The sequence below is a fragment of the Vulpes lagopus genome, chromosome 7 (assembly GCF_018345385.1).
Source record: "Vulpes lagopus strain Blue_001 chromosome 7, ASM1834538v1, whole genome shotgun sequence".
Lineage (NCBI taxonomy): Eukaryota > Metazoa > Chordata > Mammalia > Carnivora > Canidae > Vulpes > Vulpes lagopus.
In genome coordinates this window covers 18,596,286-18,612,650 of record NC_054830.1, presented here as the reverse complement: position 1 = coordinate 18,612,650, position 16,365 = coordinate 18,596,286, and the positions used below count along the sequence as shown (strand labels likewise).

At 40.8% G+C, this 16,365-nt stretch overlaps 1 protein-coding gene and 1 pseudogene across 3 annotated transcripts in view; both read left to right on the top strand.

The window, feature by feature from the left end:
* Nucleotides 1-16,365, top strand: part of IP6K1 (inositol hexakisphosphate kinase 1) — a 62,145-nt gene that overhangs the window by 41,478 nt on the left and 4,302 nt on the right. The window contains exons 2-5 of one of the 3 annotated variants that reach the window (XM_041764246.1): nucleotides 97-319; nucleotides 10,155-10,365; nucleotides 13,863-13,871; nucleotides 14,318-14,499. In XM_041764246.1, the coding sequence (XP_041620180.1) occupies nucleotides 178-319; nucleotides 10,155-10,365; nucleotides 13,863-13,871; nucleotides 14,318-14,499 (544 nt within the window). In that variant the 5' untranslated portion in view covers nucleotides 97-177. Of the gene's footprint in view, nucleotides 1-96; nucleotides 447-10,154; nucleotides 10,366-13,862; nucleotides 13,872-14,317; nucleotides 14,500-16,365 lie in introns of those variants that run through there. The other 2 variants (XM_041764244.1, XM_041764245.1) reach the window with 2 other exon arrangements.
* Nucleotides 2,433-4,659, top strand: LOC121496045 (annotated as a pseudogene).

Sequence of the window (16,365 nt, the reverse complement as noted above, 5' to 3'; positions counted from 1 at the left end):
CTTTCTTATTTATGGAGCAGATATTCTATGAATTCCAGAGAAATTGTAGCTTGCCAGGTGTTCTGACTCTTTCTTCTTCTCTCTCTTTCCTGTTAGGAAAGAAGAATAAGTGGAACAGACTCTGACTGTTGCTTTCAACTCGCCAGGACCTTCTGCCTAGCTCTCCTTTCGTGGCCCATGTGCTGCATCCTCTGCCCTCAGTGTGCAACTGGCCCCCAACGCAATGTGTGTTTGTCAAACCATGGAAGTGGGGCAGTATGGCAAGAACGCAAGTCGGGCCGGAGACCGGGGTGTCCTCCTGGAGCCCTTCATCCACCAGGTGGGCGGACACAGCAGCATGATGCGCTACGACGACCACACTGTGTGCAAGCCCCTCATCTCCCGGGAGCAGCGCTTCTATGAATCCCTCCCTCCCGAAATGAAGGAGTTCACCCCTGAGTACAAAGGTCAGTCACTGGCCAGTTTGGAGAGAGCAGCAGCCTTGGGCTTTTGCAGGCTCTCGGCTTAGTTTTCCTTGTTTTGTTGGCCATGTGATGTGATTGTAGATCTCTGTTGTCTCAAAGCAGGTAAATCAGTTTGTTAAGCAAAATTTGAGACCAAAAGCACCAGCGAGGTCTTTAGATCTTGAAAACCTGAATTCACTGGTAGGTAAACCCTAGAAGAATTCACAGCATTAAGTCCCACTTGTGAAGAGGATACTCTTCACAAGAGTGAAGGTGGTTTCCCCTATTTCCTGGGATGGTCTGGGAGAGGGGAAGAAGTACTTCTCTGGCCCCAGAGGAGGAAGAATTCAATGCTTTCCAGGCTAAGATGGTGAGACAGCTAGCTGGTAAGGAGGCTGTGTGGAGCCTATGTCTGTATGTGCTGGGGGAATGAATTGATGGTAAAGAATTTACAGACAGACTAGGGGGGCCTGGAAGTTCTAACTTTTGATGGAAAAGTATAATGTTTGAGAATATAAATTGACATTATAGAATAGGACCTCATGAATATATACCAGAATTAAGTCACTTTTTTTTTTTAAGATTTTATTTTTATTTATGAGAGAGAGTGAGATGGATAAGCAGACCCTGTGCTGAGTGTGGAGCTCGATCGCGGCTCGATCTCAGGATCCTGAGATCATGACCTAAGCCGAAACTAAGAGTCAGACACTTAACCAACTGAGCCACCCAGGCTCCCAAGTCACTTTATTTTAAAATCTGATTTTTGTCACTGTGTTTATATATTTTTATGATTGCCCGCCATGTGTAAGTTAAGTTTTGGGGGATTCTGCTATTTTAATTTCCCAACAGCATTATGAATTTAGTCATGTTTACACATCCTTTGCTTAAGGAATCCTCAGTTTTGAAAAACCAATACATATCAGTATTTCTTGTTTCCTTAAATCTTTTTTATTGTGGTAAAAACGCATAATATAAAGTTTACCATTTTTAAGTGTACAATTGTCATTAAGTACATTCACAATGTTGTATACAATTATCATTATCTATTTACAGAACTTTGTCATCGCCTCAAAGAAAAACCCTGTACCCATTAAATAACTCCCCTTTCTCCCTCACCTGAACCCCAGGTAACCACTAACCTAACTTTGCCTCTACAAATTGGCCAGTTGTAGATATTTCTTATAAGTGGAGTCATGTAATTCTTGTCCTTTGGTGTCTAGCTTATTTCACTTATGTTTCCAAGATTCACTTTTTCTGTAGCCTGTACCAGAACTTCATTTCTTTTTTATGCCTGAATACTATTCCATTGTGGATATATATCACATTTTGTTTATCCATTCATCTATAATAGACTCTTGGGTTGTGTTGTTCCCGCTTTGGGCTGTTGTGAATAATGCTCCAATGAATATTAGCTATTAAGCATGTGTTTGAGTCCCTGTTTTCTTTCTTTTTTTTTCTTTTTTTAAAGATTTTATTTATTCATGAGAGATACATATATATATAGAGAGAGAGGCAGAGACATAGGGAGAGGGAGAAGCAGGCTCCATGCAGGGAGCCCCATGCGGGACTTGATCCTGGGACCTCAGGATCATGCCCTGAGCCAAAGCCAGACGCTCAACCACTAAGCCACCCAGGCTTCCCAGATTTTTTTTATTTATTTTGAGAGAGAGAGTGTGTTTTTGCTTTTGTTTTAAAGGTCCTGTTTTGAACTCTGCTTACAAACCTTGGAGTGGAATTGCTGGATCATATGGTAATCCTATTTAACTTTTGAGGAAACACCAAACTGTTTTATGTAGTGGCTGCACCATTTGACATTCTTACTGGCAATGTTCCTATTTCTCCACATTCTTGCCAACCCGTACTTTACTTTTTTTTTTTTTTTTTTTTAATTGTTAATAGCCCTCCTAGTGGGTATGAATGGTATCTGATTGTGGTTTTGATTTGCATTTCCTTAACGACTAAGGATATTGATGTGTTGTTGTTGGCCATTTGTGTATCACTCTGGAGCAGTGTATGTTCAAGTCCATTGTGTAATTTTGAATTCGATGATCTATTTGCTATTGTTTTCAAAATGGAACTAGAAAAATATTGAATTTGAAGGAATAAATATTCTAAGCCTGCAAAAGGAGAGAGAAGCCAGAGTAGAACACATTGCTGTCTCTAAGTGGCTAAGAACAGCAGTTACAAATGCTTTCTAAATGCAGCTTCAGCCACCTACTCTTCCACACTCAACACATTCATGGCCAAATCTTCTGCTATAAATATGTGCAAACCAGATAGAGAACTATAGGCCCTGTTAGCTCATGGAGTCCTTCTGATGTTAAGGGGGAAAAAAAAATCTCTTCAAAGAGAGTTGAACCCTGGCTCCAGAGAAATGTTTTCTAAATCACAACCACTGGAACTGGGACAAGTTTGAATATCAAGGTGCCTCCCAGGGAAGGATTATCATAGCATTGGTTCAGTTTTTTCCCCACAACTTTCTCTGCCTGAAGAACAGAAGTCTTTAAAAGCCATAGCAAATCATTGGTTTATACTTTATTTTCTTTGCTTGGGCTGCATTTTCACTAGGAAAAATAAATAAACTTTCTCAAGTATACAGTTAAACCAAAATGTGATCCTTTCTTATTAAGTCAAGTGAAGCCAAATTTATTCAAAGAAAATGGAAGCTATTATTGGTCCAGTTCATATATACGAAAATGCAACAATGCAGGGCTTTTAGTTTTTATTTTGAAGTAAATTTAGAATTATAGAAAAGTTGCAAAAAAATTAGAGTCCCATACACCCAACATCCTCTAATGCTCCTGTGATGCTAGCACTCTAGGTAAAGCCCTATCATACATCTTTCCTTGCCTGGTTGTGGGCCATGTGCAGGAAGAGTCTGACACATCTCTTCAAGGCTGACCCATCTCTTCCAGCTCTTGAGTCCCATCAAGATATTTAAAAATGTCTTTATGAATTGAAAGCTGCAGTTAATGGTTGCTCCAAAATGATTGAGATGCCAGATGTGGACTTGGATGTAACCAGTATAATCCAAGCCAATGAGCCCACTACTATATCAACCAATGCATTGGACTTAAACTTAGTGCTTGAATTTAATTATGGGTGTTGAAGGACAGGGATACTGAAAGATCATGATTAACACAAACCCCATCTCCCCTCCTTCTTGTGCTGTACCAGCTTCTCTGTTACTGCTACAGGGCCCTGTCCGCTATTCCCATGCATTCGGCAGTGTGCCAGAAAGCCTTCTTAAGTGCTTTGGCAAACAGACTAAAAAACAGCCCTTTTATGAATATCAGGTGGGTTTTAGTCTAATGTGGAAGAACATGCTGAAGATTCAAATGAAGATCTGTGTCCAGACCATGTATCCCATCAAAGGAGAAAGGAACACTGTATCTTTTTTCTTCTCTCTATTTGGCCAGAAGCCGAAATCAAGAGTCAGATGCTTAACTGACTGAGCGACGCAGGAGCCCCTAAATATCCTGTTTCTTATAGTACTTTAGCCCACTAGTTTTAGAATTGATCAGTATTCTTGCCTCTGACAATTACTGTTATATGCCTAATGGTGACTTCTGTTTCCATCATTCCTCTCATATTCTAGATGTGGCCACTGGGACTCCTTTACATATTGGCTCTTGTGTACTTCTGACATATACACCCATCATTTTTGACTACTTTACTTTCCCTTACAACATGATGCTGCAGGCTCATCTTTTATTTTTCCTGCCCCAATTCAGGAACCTACCATTTCTCCAGGGAGCTTTGCTTCCTTTTATTGTAGGAATGGTATTTAGAAAAACCAAGATCTTGACATTAGATGGACTTATTGCTACTGGGGTATCATTGTTTTTAGGCCCTTTCAGCAGATAGGTCTAGAAAATACATGTATAAATACTAATCCACACCTACACACATATCTCTTTATTGCCAGGAGCACAGATGTTTTAAAACTCAAGCAAGCTAAGGAAAAATGCCAGTGATATTCTGTGTTTTGGCAGTAAGTTCGAAGAGGGATTTTTATTTATTTAGTATGACCAGCTGCAGTTGTCAGGTGTTATTGCATATGGTACTGAAAATGGGATTCTAGGCTTTTGTATCCTTTTGCAAAACTTTCCTCATTCATTAATCATTTGTTTATTAAGCATCTACTATATTCCAGGCTCTGTGCTCATTAATATAAAAGACAAAAGTACTGGGGCACCTGGGTGGCTCAGTGGTTGAGTGTCTGCCTTAGGCTCAGGTCATGATCCCCCAGGGTCCTGGGATCGAGTCTCACATTGGGCTCCCCGAAGAATCCTGCTTCTCCCTCTGCCTATGTCTCTGCCTCTCTCTCTGTCTCATGAATAAAAAAATAAAATCTTTAAAAACAAAACAAAAGTACTGTACCTTCAGGGAGCTTACATGCTAATGTGAGAAAGAGTAAATAAACATATAGACAAAACAATTTATAGATTTTGATAAGTGCTGTGAAGAAACTAAATATGGTTCTATAATTAGAAATAATAAGGCTTCTAAATCAGAACACTTGAGATAGGATGATCAGGGAAGGAACATCTGGGGAACTTGAAGGAAGTGTGAAAAGCAGCCATGGGCAAGGGCAATGGGAAGAAGCATTCTGAGCATAAGCAAAAGTTCTGAGGCAAAAAGAGAAAATAAAAAAAAAGCTTAGATGTTCTAAGAATTAGTTTCCCTCTTTGTCAGTTAAGAGTTAAGAAGCATTCAGTTGAAACATGGTCAAAGGACTTGAATAAACATTTCTCCAGAGAAGATACGCAAATGTCCAATAGGCACACATCACCATTAGTCATTAGGGAAATGCAAATCAAAATCACAGTCAGATGACATTCATACCCACTAGGAGGGCTATAACAATTAAAAAGAAAAAGGAAAGTATGGGTTGGCAAGAACGTAGAGAAGTAGGAACATTGCCAGTAAGAATGTCGAATGATGCAGCCTCTACAGAAAACAATTTGGTGTTTCCTCAAAAAGTTAAACGGGGGCAACCTGAGTGGCTCAGCAGTTTGGCGCCGCCCTCAGCCCCGGGTGTGATTCTGAAGACCCGAGATCGAGTCCCACATCGGGCTCCCTGCATGGAGCCTGCTTCTTCCTCTGCCTGTGTCTCTGCCTCTCTCTCTCTGTGTCTCTCATGAATAAAATAAGTAAGTAAAACAGAAGGGCAGCCTGGTGGCTTAGAGGTTTAGCGGCCGCCTTCAGCCCAGGGCGTGATCCTGGAGATCCGGGATTGAGTCCCACGTCGGGCTCCCTGCATGGAGCCTGCTTCTCCCTCTGCCTGTGTCTCTGCCCGTCTCTCTCTCTCTCTCTCTCTCTCTCTCTCTCTAATAAATAAATAAAATCTTTAAAAAAAAAAAAAAGTTAAACAGGATTACCATATGATCCAGCAGTTCCACTCCTAGGTTTGTACCCAAAAGAGTTGAAAACAGGATCTTTAAAACAAAAGCAAAAACATTCTCAAAATAAATAAATAAAATTTTTTTTTTAAATAAATAAAATCTTAAAAAAAAAAAGAGAAAAAACAGGGACTCAAACAGATGCTTACAAGCTAATATTCACAGGAGCATTATTCACAACAGCCCAAAGTGGGAACAACACAACCCAAGAGTCCATCACAGGTGAATGGATAAACAAAATGTGATATATATTCATAATGGAATAGTATTCAGGCATAAAAAGAAATGAAGTTCTAGTACAGGCTACAGAAAGAGTGTATCTTGGAAACATTATGATAAGTGAAATAAGCTAGACACCAAAGGACAAGAATTACATGACTCCACTTATATGAAATATCTACAGTAGGCCTTTTGTAGAGACAAAGTTAGGTTAGCGATTATCTGGGGTTCGGGTAAGGGAGAAAGGGGAGTTATTATTTAATGGGTACAGGGTTTTTCTCTGAGGTGATAAGAAAATTCTGGAAATAGATAGTGATAATTTTTTTTTAAGATTTTATTTATTCATGAGAGACAGGGAGAGGCAGAGATAGGAGAAGCAGGCTCCATGTAAGGAGCCTGATGCGGGACTCTATCTTGGGATTCCAGAATCACACTCTGAACTAAAGGTAGACGCTCAACCACTGAGCCACCTAGGCACCCCGATAATGAAAATTGTATACAACATTGTGAATGTACTTGATGCCACTAATTGTACTTCTAAAAATGATTACAATAATAAACTTAATGTTACGTATTTTTTTTAATGTTACGTATTTTTTAAGAATATAGTTTAAAAAATAAAATCTTCATCACATGTGATCTTTAGTGTCTATTGAAATTAGTCACAAATGCCAAGAAAATTAGGGCTTATATTAGATGAATTAAAAGACCATTGATTTTTGTTTTCCCATCTGCATACTACCTAGGTATGAGTAATGATGTAAAAAAAAAGTCAGTATCAAAAATAAGTATTCCTTAATTTATTGGTTGATTGTATGGCTCATTTAATTACCAAGTCTTCTTTAGTCTTGGTAGAGCTGCTTTCTGGCCTACCCACAGCACAGCCATTTCTCTCCATAGCAGGTATGATACTCTGTGTCTACTGGTGGTCTGTCAGGGTACTCAAAATTATGTGCTTGAGAAAAAGGAAAGGTTTCCAGTATAGCTTTAGACGAGCCTGCAAGATAAAAGAGCTAATTGTAAAGGAGATAATGATATATTTAACTATATAAAATTTAAAACTTATGTTTATCAAAATACACCTTCAAAGAAAATGGATAAAGATATTTACAATACATATAACTGACCAAGGATTAGTTTCCAGAATATATATCTAAATCTATAAATTAATGCAATCCTTATGAAAAAAACAATTCAGTAAGAAAATGAGCAGAAATTTTAAAAATCAATGAAAACCAAAGACTAAAAGCTGATTTTTAACATCTCTAGCCATACTGATCAGAAAGAGAAGACATAAATGTCCAATATCAGAAATGATAGATGTGTTGTCACTAGAGTCTACTGATATTTAAAGCTAAAAGAATATTATGAAAAACTTTATGCCAAAACTTCTACAACATAGATGAAAGAGACACTTTCTTGAATAATACAAATGAAAACTCTCAAGAAAAAATGGAGACTGAATAGTACTATCAAATAAATTGAGATTGGAGTTTAAAGCATTTTAGCAAAGAAAACTCCAGGCTTATGGGACACCTGGGTGGCTCGGCGATTGAGCATCTGCCTTTGGCTCAGGGCGTGATCCGTGGTCCCAGGATCGAGTCCTGCATCGGGCTCCCCGTATGGGGCCGCCTTCTCCCTCTGCCTGTTTCTGCCTCTCTCTCTGTGTGTCTCTCATTAATAAATATATAAAATCTTTAGGGGATCCTCAGGTGGCTCAGCGGTTTAGGGCCTGCCTTCAGCCCAGGGTATGATCCCAGAGTCCCGGAATCGAGTCCCACATCAGGCTCCCTGCATAGAGCCTGCTTCTCCCTCTGCCTGTGTCTCTGCCTCTCTTTCTTTCTGTGTCTCTCATGAATAAACAAAATCTTAAAAAATAAATAAATAAATAATCTTAAAAAAAAAAAAAAAAACCTCCAGGCCTACACAGTTTCACTGATGAATTCTACTTAAATATTTAAGAAAGAAATACTTAGAGTAGTTCTACGGAAACTCTTCCCCCAAAATTAAAGAATTGTGTCCCAACTCGTCCTGCAAGGCCACTAAAGAAAATAAATGGACCTCATGAACCTAGATATAAAAAATTTGAGTAAAATTTAGTTGATTGAGTCCAACAATATTTAAAAGGATAATACATCATAACCAGGTGGGTTCTGACTTTATCTGCATTATCTGAGTAATGCCAGGTTAGGTTTCACATTCAAAAGTTAAATGGAACTTGCCATATTAATAATCTAAAAAATCATCTATGTCTTGTCTCAGCAGATGCAGAAAAAGCATTAGATAATTTCCAATATCCATTCTTGATAAAACAACAGCAGCAAACTAGGAATAGAAGGACAGTTCCTCCACCTGAGGGCATGTATGAGAAACCTTCAGCCAGCATCATAATGATGAAACCACTGCTTTGCCCCCTAAGATCAGGAATGAGACAAGGATGTTCCTACTCTCCACTTATAGTCAACATTTTGGTCAGTTCTGGCCAGTGTGATTAGTCCAGATAGTGAAATAATAAAAGGCATTCCAATTGGAAAGGAAGAAGTAGAACTATCTTTATGTGCAGATTACATAGAATTTTGTTTTCAGATGTCTTCTACTCAAGGAGTAAACCAAGAGCAAGGAGAAGTAGAGGACTGTAGAAGGAACAGCACTCACCCTTGTCAACATGACAGCTGTGTTGCAGGCTTAGAGGACATTCTAGGTCAAAGTATAAGGGGCAGCCCCAGAGACCGAAAAGATTGCAGACTAGAAGGCATTCAGGCCGGAACAGATGAGGCTCTAGTAAAGACAGAGGGAGGTTGCAAAGGTAAACACTTGCAGGAGAGGTAGCCATCTGTGTAAAGCTGCCAGGGTGCAGGTGTGAGGCCCACTGCCATGCAGCATAATGGGAATTTAAGAAAAAATCCATTTCATTTTTTTCAGGAATTTTTCTAAAAGGGCCCAGGGAAGAATAGAGGCAGGGCCAAAAAGAATGATATTCTTGGTCTGGCATGTTGACTTATTTATAAATGCTTCTCACTTCGTTCAGATTATAGAGCAAATTATGTATACTGAAAATGTGAAAGGTGAAATGTAGCTGACAGAGGTTGGATGTAGAAGTTAGATGATGGGGAGCCTGGACTTTTATCTTTTCTTTTTTAAGATTTTATTTATTTATGTGAGAGAGCGCATGAGTGGAGAGGAGGGACAGAAAGAGAGGGAGAAGCTGACTCCCTGCTGAGTGAGGAGTCCAACATGGGGCTCGATCCCAGGATCCTGAGATCATGACCTGAGCTGAAGTCAGATGTTTAACTGACTGAGCCACCCAGGTACCCCTGGACTTTGTTCTTCTCCTCCCTTCCCTTCTCTTTCTTTCTTTTCTTTTTCCCTCCCTTCCCTTTCCCCTTCCCCTTCCCCTTCCATTTCGTTTGTTTCTTTCTTAAAAAACTCCTTGGGCTGGATTTGTAGGTATTGTATTTTAACTCCTTTGGTAATGATTCAGAAGAAATCATGAACAACTTGGTTGATATAAAATGGACTGTAAACTGTTTTGCCTGAGTATATAGCATGGAGAATAGGTGTCTCAACCTAGAAGTGCCGGTGGTTTGGTGAGGCAATTCTGTCTGGTGAGGTTAGAATACCCTGATGCTTATTGTGGGCAGAAGACTTGTTTTGAGGATTGTTTTGCAGGGAGAAGTCTTAATGTCTCTCCACCAGGCAGAAGAAAACAGATTGAGATGATGACATGGAATGGCAGTATCACAGAGCAGTTAAGTTAAATGGTTAAGTTATGTCACGTGTGGGTGTCTCCAGGACACACAGTCCTACTGAATGGTACAGAAGTCAGTCCCTGGAAGTACCAAGATTGTAGAAGAGAGTGAGAAATACATATATACCTATGCACGATCAGAGGTCAAGTAGCAGACTTTGAGTTGGGGTAAGTGGTCAGCTGTATTCTGGAAATGTGTCTGTTGGGCATTGTTCCTACATTGATCTTCAGTTGGTTCAGAGCAGGTGATGTGCTGTGGGACAGCAGGTATCAGCAGTCTGTGCTACACAGACCCAGCCTGTGTAGACATTTGTTGACTAGCTGCCTTTTTTCCAACAGGCGTGGTGTCTGTCTGTTTTGAGGGAGACAGTGATGGTTACATCAACTTGGTGGCCTACCCTTATGTGGAAAGTGAGACTGTGGAGCAGGATGACACACCAGAGCGGGAGCAACCTCGGCGCAAACATTCCCGCCGGAGCCTGCACCGGTCAGGCAGTGGCAGTGAGCACAAGGAGGAGAGAGCCAGCCTGTCCCTTGAAACCTCTGAGAGGTAAGGGGGTGGTGAGCAGGGCTCAAAGTTGCACATCTGTTCCTAGCAGCACAAACACTTGAGACCTCTCTAGAATCCTGACGAATCCGAGGGAAGTAGGGCTCCAGGTTGGGGGAAGACGGCTGGTGTTCTTTGGCTACCTACCTGGGTGTGTCACATCACCCCAATGATCCTGCCTTCTGAGGATGGATGTAGCTGGACAAGAGAGAGAAAGAGAGAGAGAGAGAGAAGGTCTCTCAGCCCTTTGGAAGCAAGGTACTCTCCATGTGTGCTCTGAGTTCTCCAGCTTTGTTATGTCTCACACATGAGGTCAAAATACCTTGGTTCACAGTGAGGTTGCATCTGCTTTCTGACTTGTAGGATTGATGGCATATGGCCAGTGAGAGGCCTTATGTTCTGGACTAGTGTTATTTAAGGGTTCTGTAAGAGGTTCTTTGACCTCTCGGAGACTCTAAGATGAGCTCTTAACCCTTTCTCTGCACCTAAAATTTAGTTTATTGCATTGGAAATTATTTTTCTTATAGATTAGGAAAATAGTCTATAAAGAGTTCTGTTTCTTGATATTTTATGGAAAAAATGTGAACTCTTCTAGGGTGGCTGTCATCAAAAGTGTTGATGAAGATTTAGAGAAATTGGAACCCTCTTAAATTGCTAATGGGAATGTAAAATAAAATAGTGTAGCCACCCTGGAAAACAGTTATCAGGCAGTGCCTTAGAAAGTTAAACCCATCAATTCTACTCCTGGGAATAACAGCCTATACTAAGAGAATTGAAAAAATACATTCAGACACAAAACTTGCAAAAGAAATGTTTATGGTAATATTCCTAACAGCCAAACAATGAAAGTAATCCAAGTGTCCATCAGCTGATGAATGGTTGAATAAAGGCTATTATTCAGTGGTAAAAAGGAATGGCATATTTATATGAGCCACAGTGGGGATGAACCTTGAAAACCTGTGCTAAGTGAAAAAAATCACAAAAACACACATATTATGTGATTCCATTTATAGATTGTTTAGAGTAGGCAAGGCATTAGACAGAAAGCAGGTTTGTGTGTGCCAGAGACTGAAGGAGAGAGGATTATAGGAAGTGACTGCAAATGGGATGATGTTTCTTTTGGAGGTGATAAAATATCCTAAAAATTAGATAGTGGTGATGTTTTATAACCTTGTAAATATACTTTAAGAAACCCCACTGAATTATAAAAAAAAAACTAAGCTAAAAATAATGTGAGCTTCCTGGAACAAAGTGAAATCAAAACCGTATGATTAAATTACTTTATATTTAATTTCGGGGCACCTAGCTGGCTCAGTCTGTGGAGTATGCGACTCTTGATCTCACGATCATGAGTTCGAGCCCCATGTTAGGTACAGAGATTACTTTAAAAAACTCTTTAAAAATATATTATTTCACTCAAAAGTAAGTTTGAGTGAATAAGGTCTATCACTCAACTTAGAAGTCAGATTTGGGACTTTTCTTAGATGTGGCGGCACATAGTTTATCTCTGACATCAAATCCATTCAGCAACACATGCTGCGTACCCTGGCTCCTGAAGCTGTGAGCCCAGGGCATTCCAGCTGTCCTCACTCCCATCGATGGAAGAGGACACACTCACATTGAGGAGCACAGAACCCCATGAGATCTGTCTGAGTGTGTGATGTGTCATCTCCCATGTCCTCACTTAGAGACCCTCTCTGTCAGATCCATATCTCTGATGCAAAGAGTGCCTTCATATCCATTTCTTAGTAAGGAGGGTCTCCAGGTGTTATGACTCTTGTGGAAAATAGACTGTAGTCTGCAGAAGCATTTCTTCAGGGTTTCCTTGTCATTCCCCAAGGGGCTTCCTCTTCACTGATGATTGTGGGACCTAACCTTGGTGACAAGGAATGTTCCCCAAATCTTCAAGGCCATTGCTGGCATTGATGTCTTTCTCTCAACAGCTCCTTAGAGTGGGCTTTCTTCTGTTCTCCAAAGGACAAAAGTTGCTTCATGAATCACATGGTGAAAAGCCAGTGTATGTAGAATAACATCAAAGTCTACCTGTGTTAAAGTTTAGGGCTCTGCTCTGCAAGTGACAGCTCTATCTGCAGTACCCAGAGATCTGGCCTGTTCACGGATGCTCTGAGTTAGTCCCAGGAACAGAGCTTGCTTCTTCCCCAGGACCAGAGCTGTGACACCAGGGGTGATGCCAAGAGGCAAGGGTTTCCCCATGTAGGCACAGAGAACTTATTTGGGTTTACTTGGCAGATGAATAAACCTTGTTTCTTAAAGGGGATAAGAAAAAAAAGGCATTAGTGTCTCCTCTGTTTCCAGCAGAAGGAAAGGTAGTGCCTGGCTGTGTCTTTCAGCTGCTTTACCCAGCCTGCCAGCCACCCTGTGGGGGAGCATCCACATTTCCAGTACACACTTGCCCTGGTGGTTGGCTCAGTTCTGTCTGACTTTGTCCACCCACAGTTGCAGGAGAGGCAGGAGTCGGGGATGGGACAGTGGCATTTGCTGTTGCTGCAGTGCTCCGCCTCTGCAGCAGACTTGCTCTGCCGTTTCCTGGGCACATGGCTTCACTAGTGCTCTGCTCTGCTCTGCTTGGCAAGTTACTTCAAAGATTTTTAAGTTGGGGGGAAAATGAAGTTGTAAAGTTGTATTTTCATTTGGACTAGACTTTTCACTAAAACCGTCTTGTGGTTTGACTGGCTTTAGAAACAATCTCCTTACTGAAGTGGCTTCATTTCTACCTTGTCTGGTGAGAAACACAGGCTCTTTGGGGCCTGTCCTGCTTTTGTTTTCTTTCATGTTTTTCTCTTTCTTCCAAGTCTGATAACACAAGCAGACATTCATAAGCATGTAATGTCAGCATATGTTTTCTTTAGAACTTATTAAAAATTCAGTTGTAGACGTGGATAAAAAACAGGATAGTTACTCATGTTCTTGACAGTGGCTTCCCATGCTCCACCCTATATTTATGAAGTGTAAAACTGTACATTTGTCAATTTTTGTATTTTTTTTTAATTGTAAAGTACACCTATCAATTTATCATTTTTACCTTTTCTTGGAGTAAAGTTCAGTTGATAGTTGCACACTGTTTGCAACCTTCATTACCATCCATTTTCAAAACTCCTTTTCATCTCCAGCATAAGCTCTATACCTGTTAGCTAACTCTGCATTCCCCATCCCCCCGGGTCCCTGGCAGCCACTGTTCTATTTTCTGTTCTGTGACTGTGTATGCACTTACCTCAGATGAGTGGAATCCTACAGCATTTCTCCTTTTGTATCTGGCTTATTTCACTTAGCAAGATGTTTTTAGGGTTCATCTAGGTTGTAGCCTATATTAGAATTTCCATTCTTTTTATTGCTGAACAATCCTTCACTGTATGGGGACGCCACCTTTTGTTTATCCATATTCAATGCACTGATGGGCACTTGGGTTTTTCCACCTCTTGTTTATTGTAATGCTGCTGCGAACATTAGTGTCAAGTTTCTATTTGAGTTCCTGTTTTCAGTTCTTTCAGGTACGTACCTAGGAGTGGAATTGCTGGATCATATGATAATTCTACGTATAACGTTTTGAGGAACCACCAGACTTTCGCAGCGGCTGCAGCAGTTTGCATTCATTCCCTCTGGCAGCATACGGGGCTTCCAATTTCTTCACATCCTCTACAACACTTGTTCCAGTTTATTTTTATAATAGCCTTCCTAATGGATCTGGAGTGGTATCTTCATCACATAATTTGATGCCAGGAGTTATTTTCGAGACAGTTTTCAGAGACACAAGTATAAACACTACTTATTACCCACTTTTATGTGCTTATGCATCCGGGGCCCCTGTGCCATCCATCAGCAGGGGCTGTGGGTGGCAGATTAGACCTGACCGAGGCCTCCTCCACCCTGTGCAGTGAGACCCCACGCGGGGACTTGTCTGAGCTCCTCAGCAATGTGTCCTGTTCTTTCTTCTTAGCTCCCAGGAGGCAAAGAGTCCAAAGGTGGAGCTCCACAGCCACTCCGACGTCCCTTTCCAGATGCTGGATGGCAACAGCGGTCTGAGCTCTGAGAAGATCAGCCACAATCCCTGGAGTCTGCGCTGCCACAAGCAGCAACTGAGCCGCATGCGCTCCGAGTCCAAGGACCGAAAGCTCTACAGTATCCTTGTCACCATACCTTCAGCAGTGCCCCCTGCTGGGACCATGGGTTGGTCCTGTGTCAGGACATCTTCTAGCACTGTGGCTGTGAGGCCTTCTCTGTCTGGGAGCCCTTCTTGCTCTCACCTCCCTTTTTCATAGGTTCTTTGTCCTTCGTTTTATTGACACGGTTTTTTCTGCTTTTTGGAGCTGGTAAGCCTGGCAGTTCAGAAGAGCGCTGTCCTGTAGGGACAGTGGAGGTATCTGTATCTGTGTTTAGTGTGGTAGCCACTAGCCACACTGACTAACTGAAACGTGGCTGTTGTGACTGAGTTAAAGAATTTTACATTTATTTAAATTTAAATTGCCAGATGTGGCTAGTAGTTAGCATATTTATCAGTGCATACCTAGAATCCGGGATCTGTGTGTGTGTGTGTGTGTGTGTGTGTGTGTGTGTGTGTATGTACGCATGTGCACACATATGCTTCTCCTCTCCCAAAAGGTAATTATTACAAAGTGATACGTGGTTTTTTTGTTTGTTTGTTTAAGATAAACACTATACCGGAACAACTATAATAAATAGTCTTTAAGATGGTAAAAGTAAAACATTATAAAATGGGAATTCTGATGATTATTTAGTGTTTGAAGCAGTAGACTGTAAATAACTAATACTTACCGAGAAACTGAGGGGAAATGTGCTGAGCCCTGTTTGTTTACTCAGTTTTCATAACAGTCTTTTGAGGAAGTGTTAAAGATGCCCATTTATAGATGAGATGGAAGCACAAGAGGGTTATGTGTTTTGCCCATGCCCATGAGTGGCCAAAGCAGGATTCAGGGGCCTGTGCTCTCAGGCACTATGCAATGTTTCTGCAGCCTTTTTTAAGTTCTATTGCCACTTGTTTTTATAAGTTATAGCAGGTGATGAAATTAAGTAAAGGCTAAATGTAATGGTTTTCTGTAAGTTATTCTTTAAAGAATTAGGCAGTGTTGATATGTGCATCAAGTGATGCCAAGTATTTTACCATCCAAGATCAGGGAATTGCTTCCTGGACCTCCAATATGGAATTGAGGTCCAGGTTGTGGGTCCTGATGACTTTTGACAGAAAAGCCTATACCTTTATCTGAGGTGGTTGCAGATACGTAGTAAGGGATAAGTTTAAATATATAGTCCACTGGTTTGAAGTTTAGTCAGAAAATGGCAGGATAGAAATTTAAATCCACTTTTTTTTAAGATTACCATTCAAGAATGTTAAACCTGATTTCTCATGTTTGTAGTAGTGCTGCAAAGATGTCTTCCTTATTTTTTGGGCTTGGGTGGGGTATGGCGTGAGTATGGCCTCGGTTTACTAATGGTGCCAGAGATGTATGTGAACCTGCAGATCTTTAGTTTGTGTATGCCTATAGGACAGAATAAAATAGAATAAATACAAATAATGGCATCAGCAGATTTGGTGTATACATCTCATGGAAAAGTTTTTTAGCCATAAAAAGGAATGAAATTTTGTCACATGCTACATACAAATTGTCTAAAATTTGAAAACTTTTTTTTTTAAGATTTTATTTATTTATTCATGAGACACACACACACACACACACACACATACACACAGAGGCAGAGACATAGGCAGAGGGAGGAGCAGGCTCCATGCAGGGAGCCCGACGTGGGACTTGATCCCAGGTCTCCAGGATCAGGCCCTGGGCTGAAGGCAGCACTAAACCGCTGAGCCACCCGGGCTGCCCTAAAAACATTTTGATAAGTGAAACAGCCAGTCAGAAAAGGACGAACATGAAGTGTCTAGAATAGTCCTATTCATAGAGACAGAAACTAGAATGGTAGTTACTGGGGTTTGGGGGCATGAAGAGGAATGGGCGTTAATGTGAGGTGGGT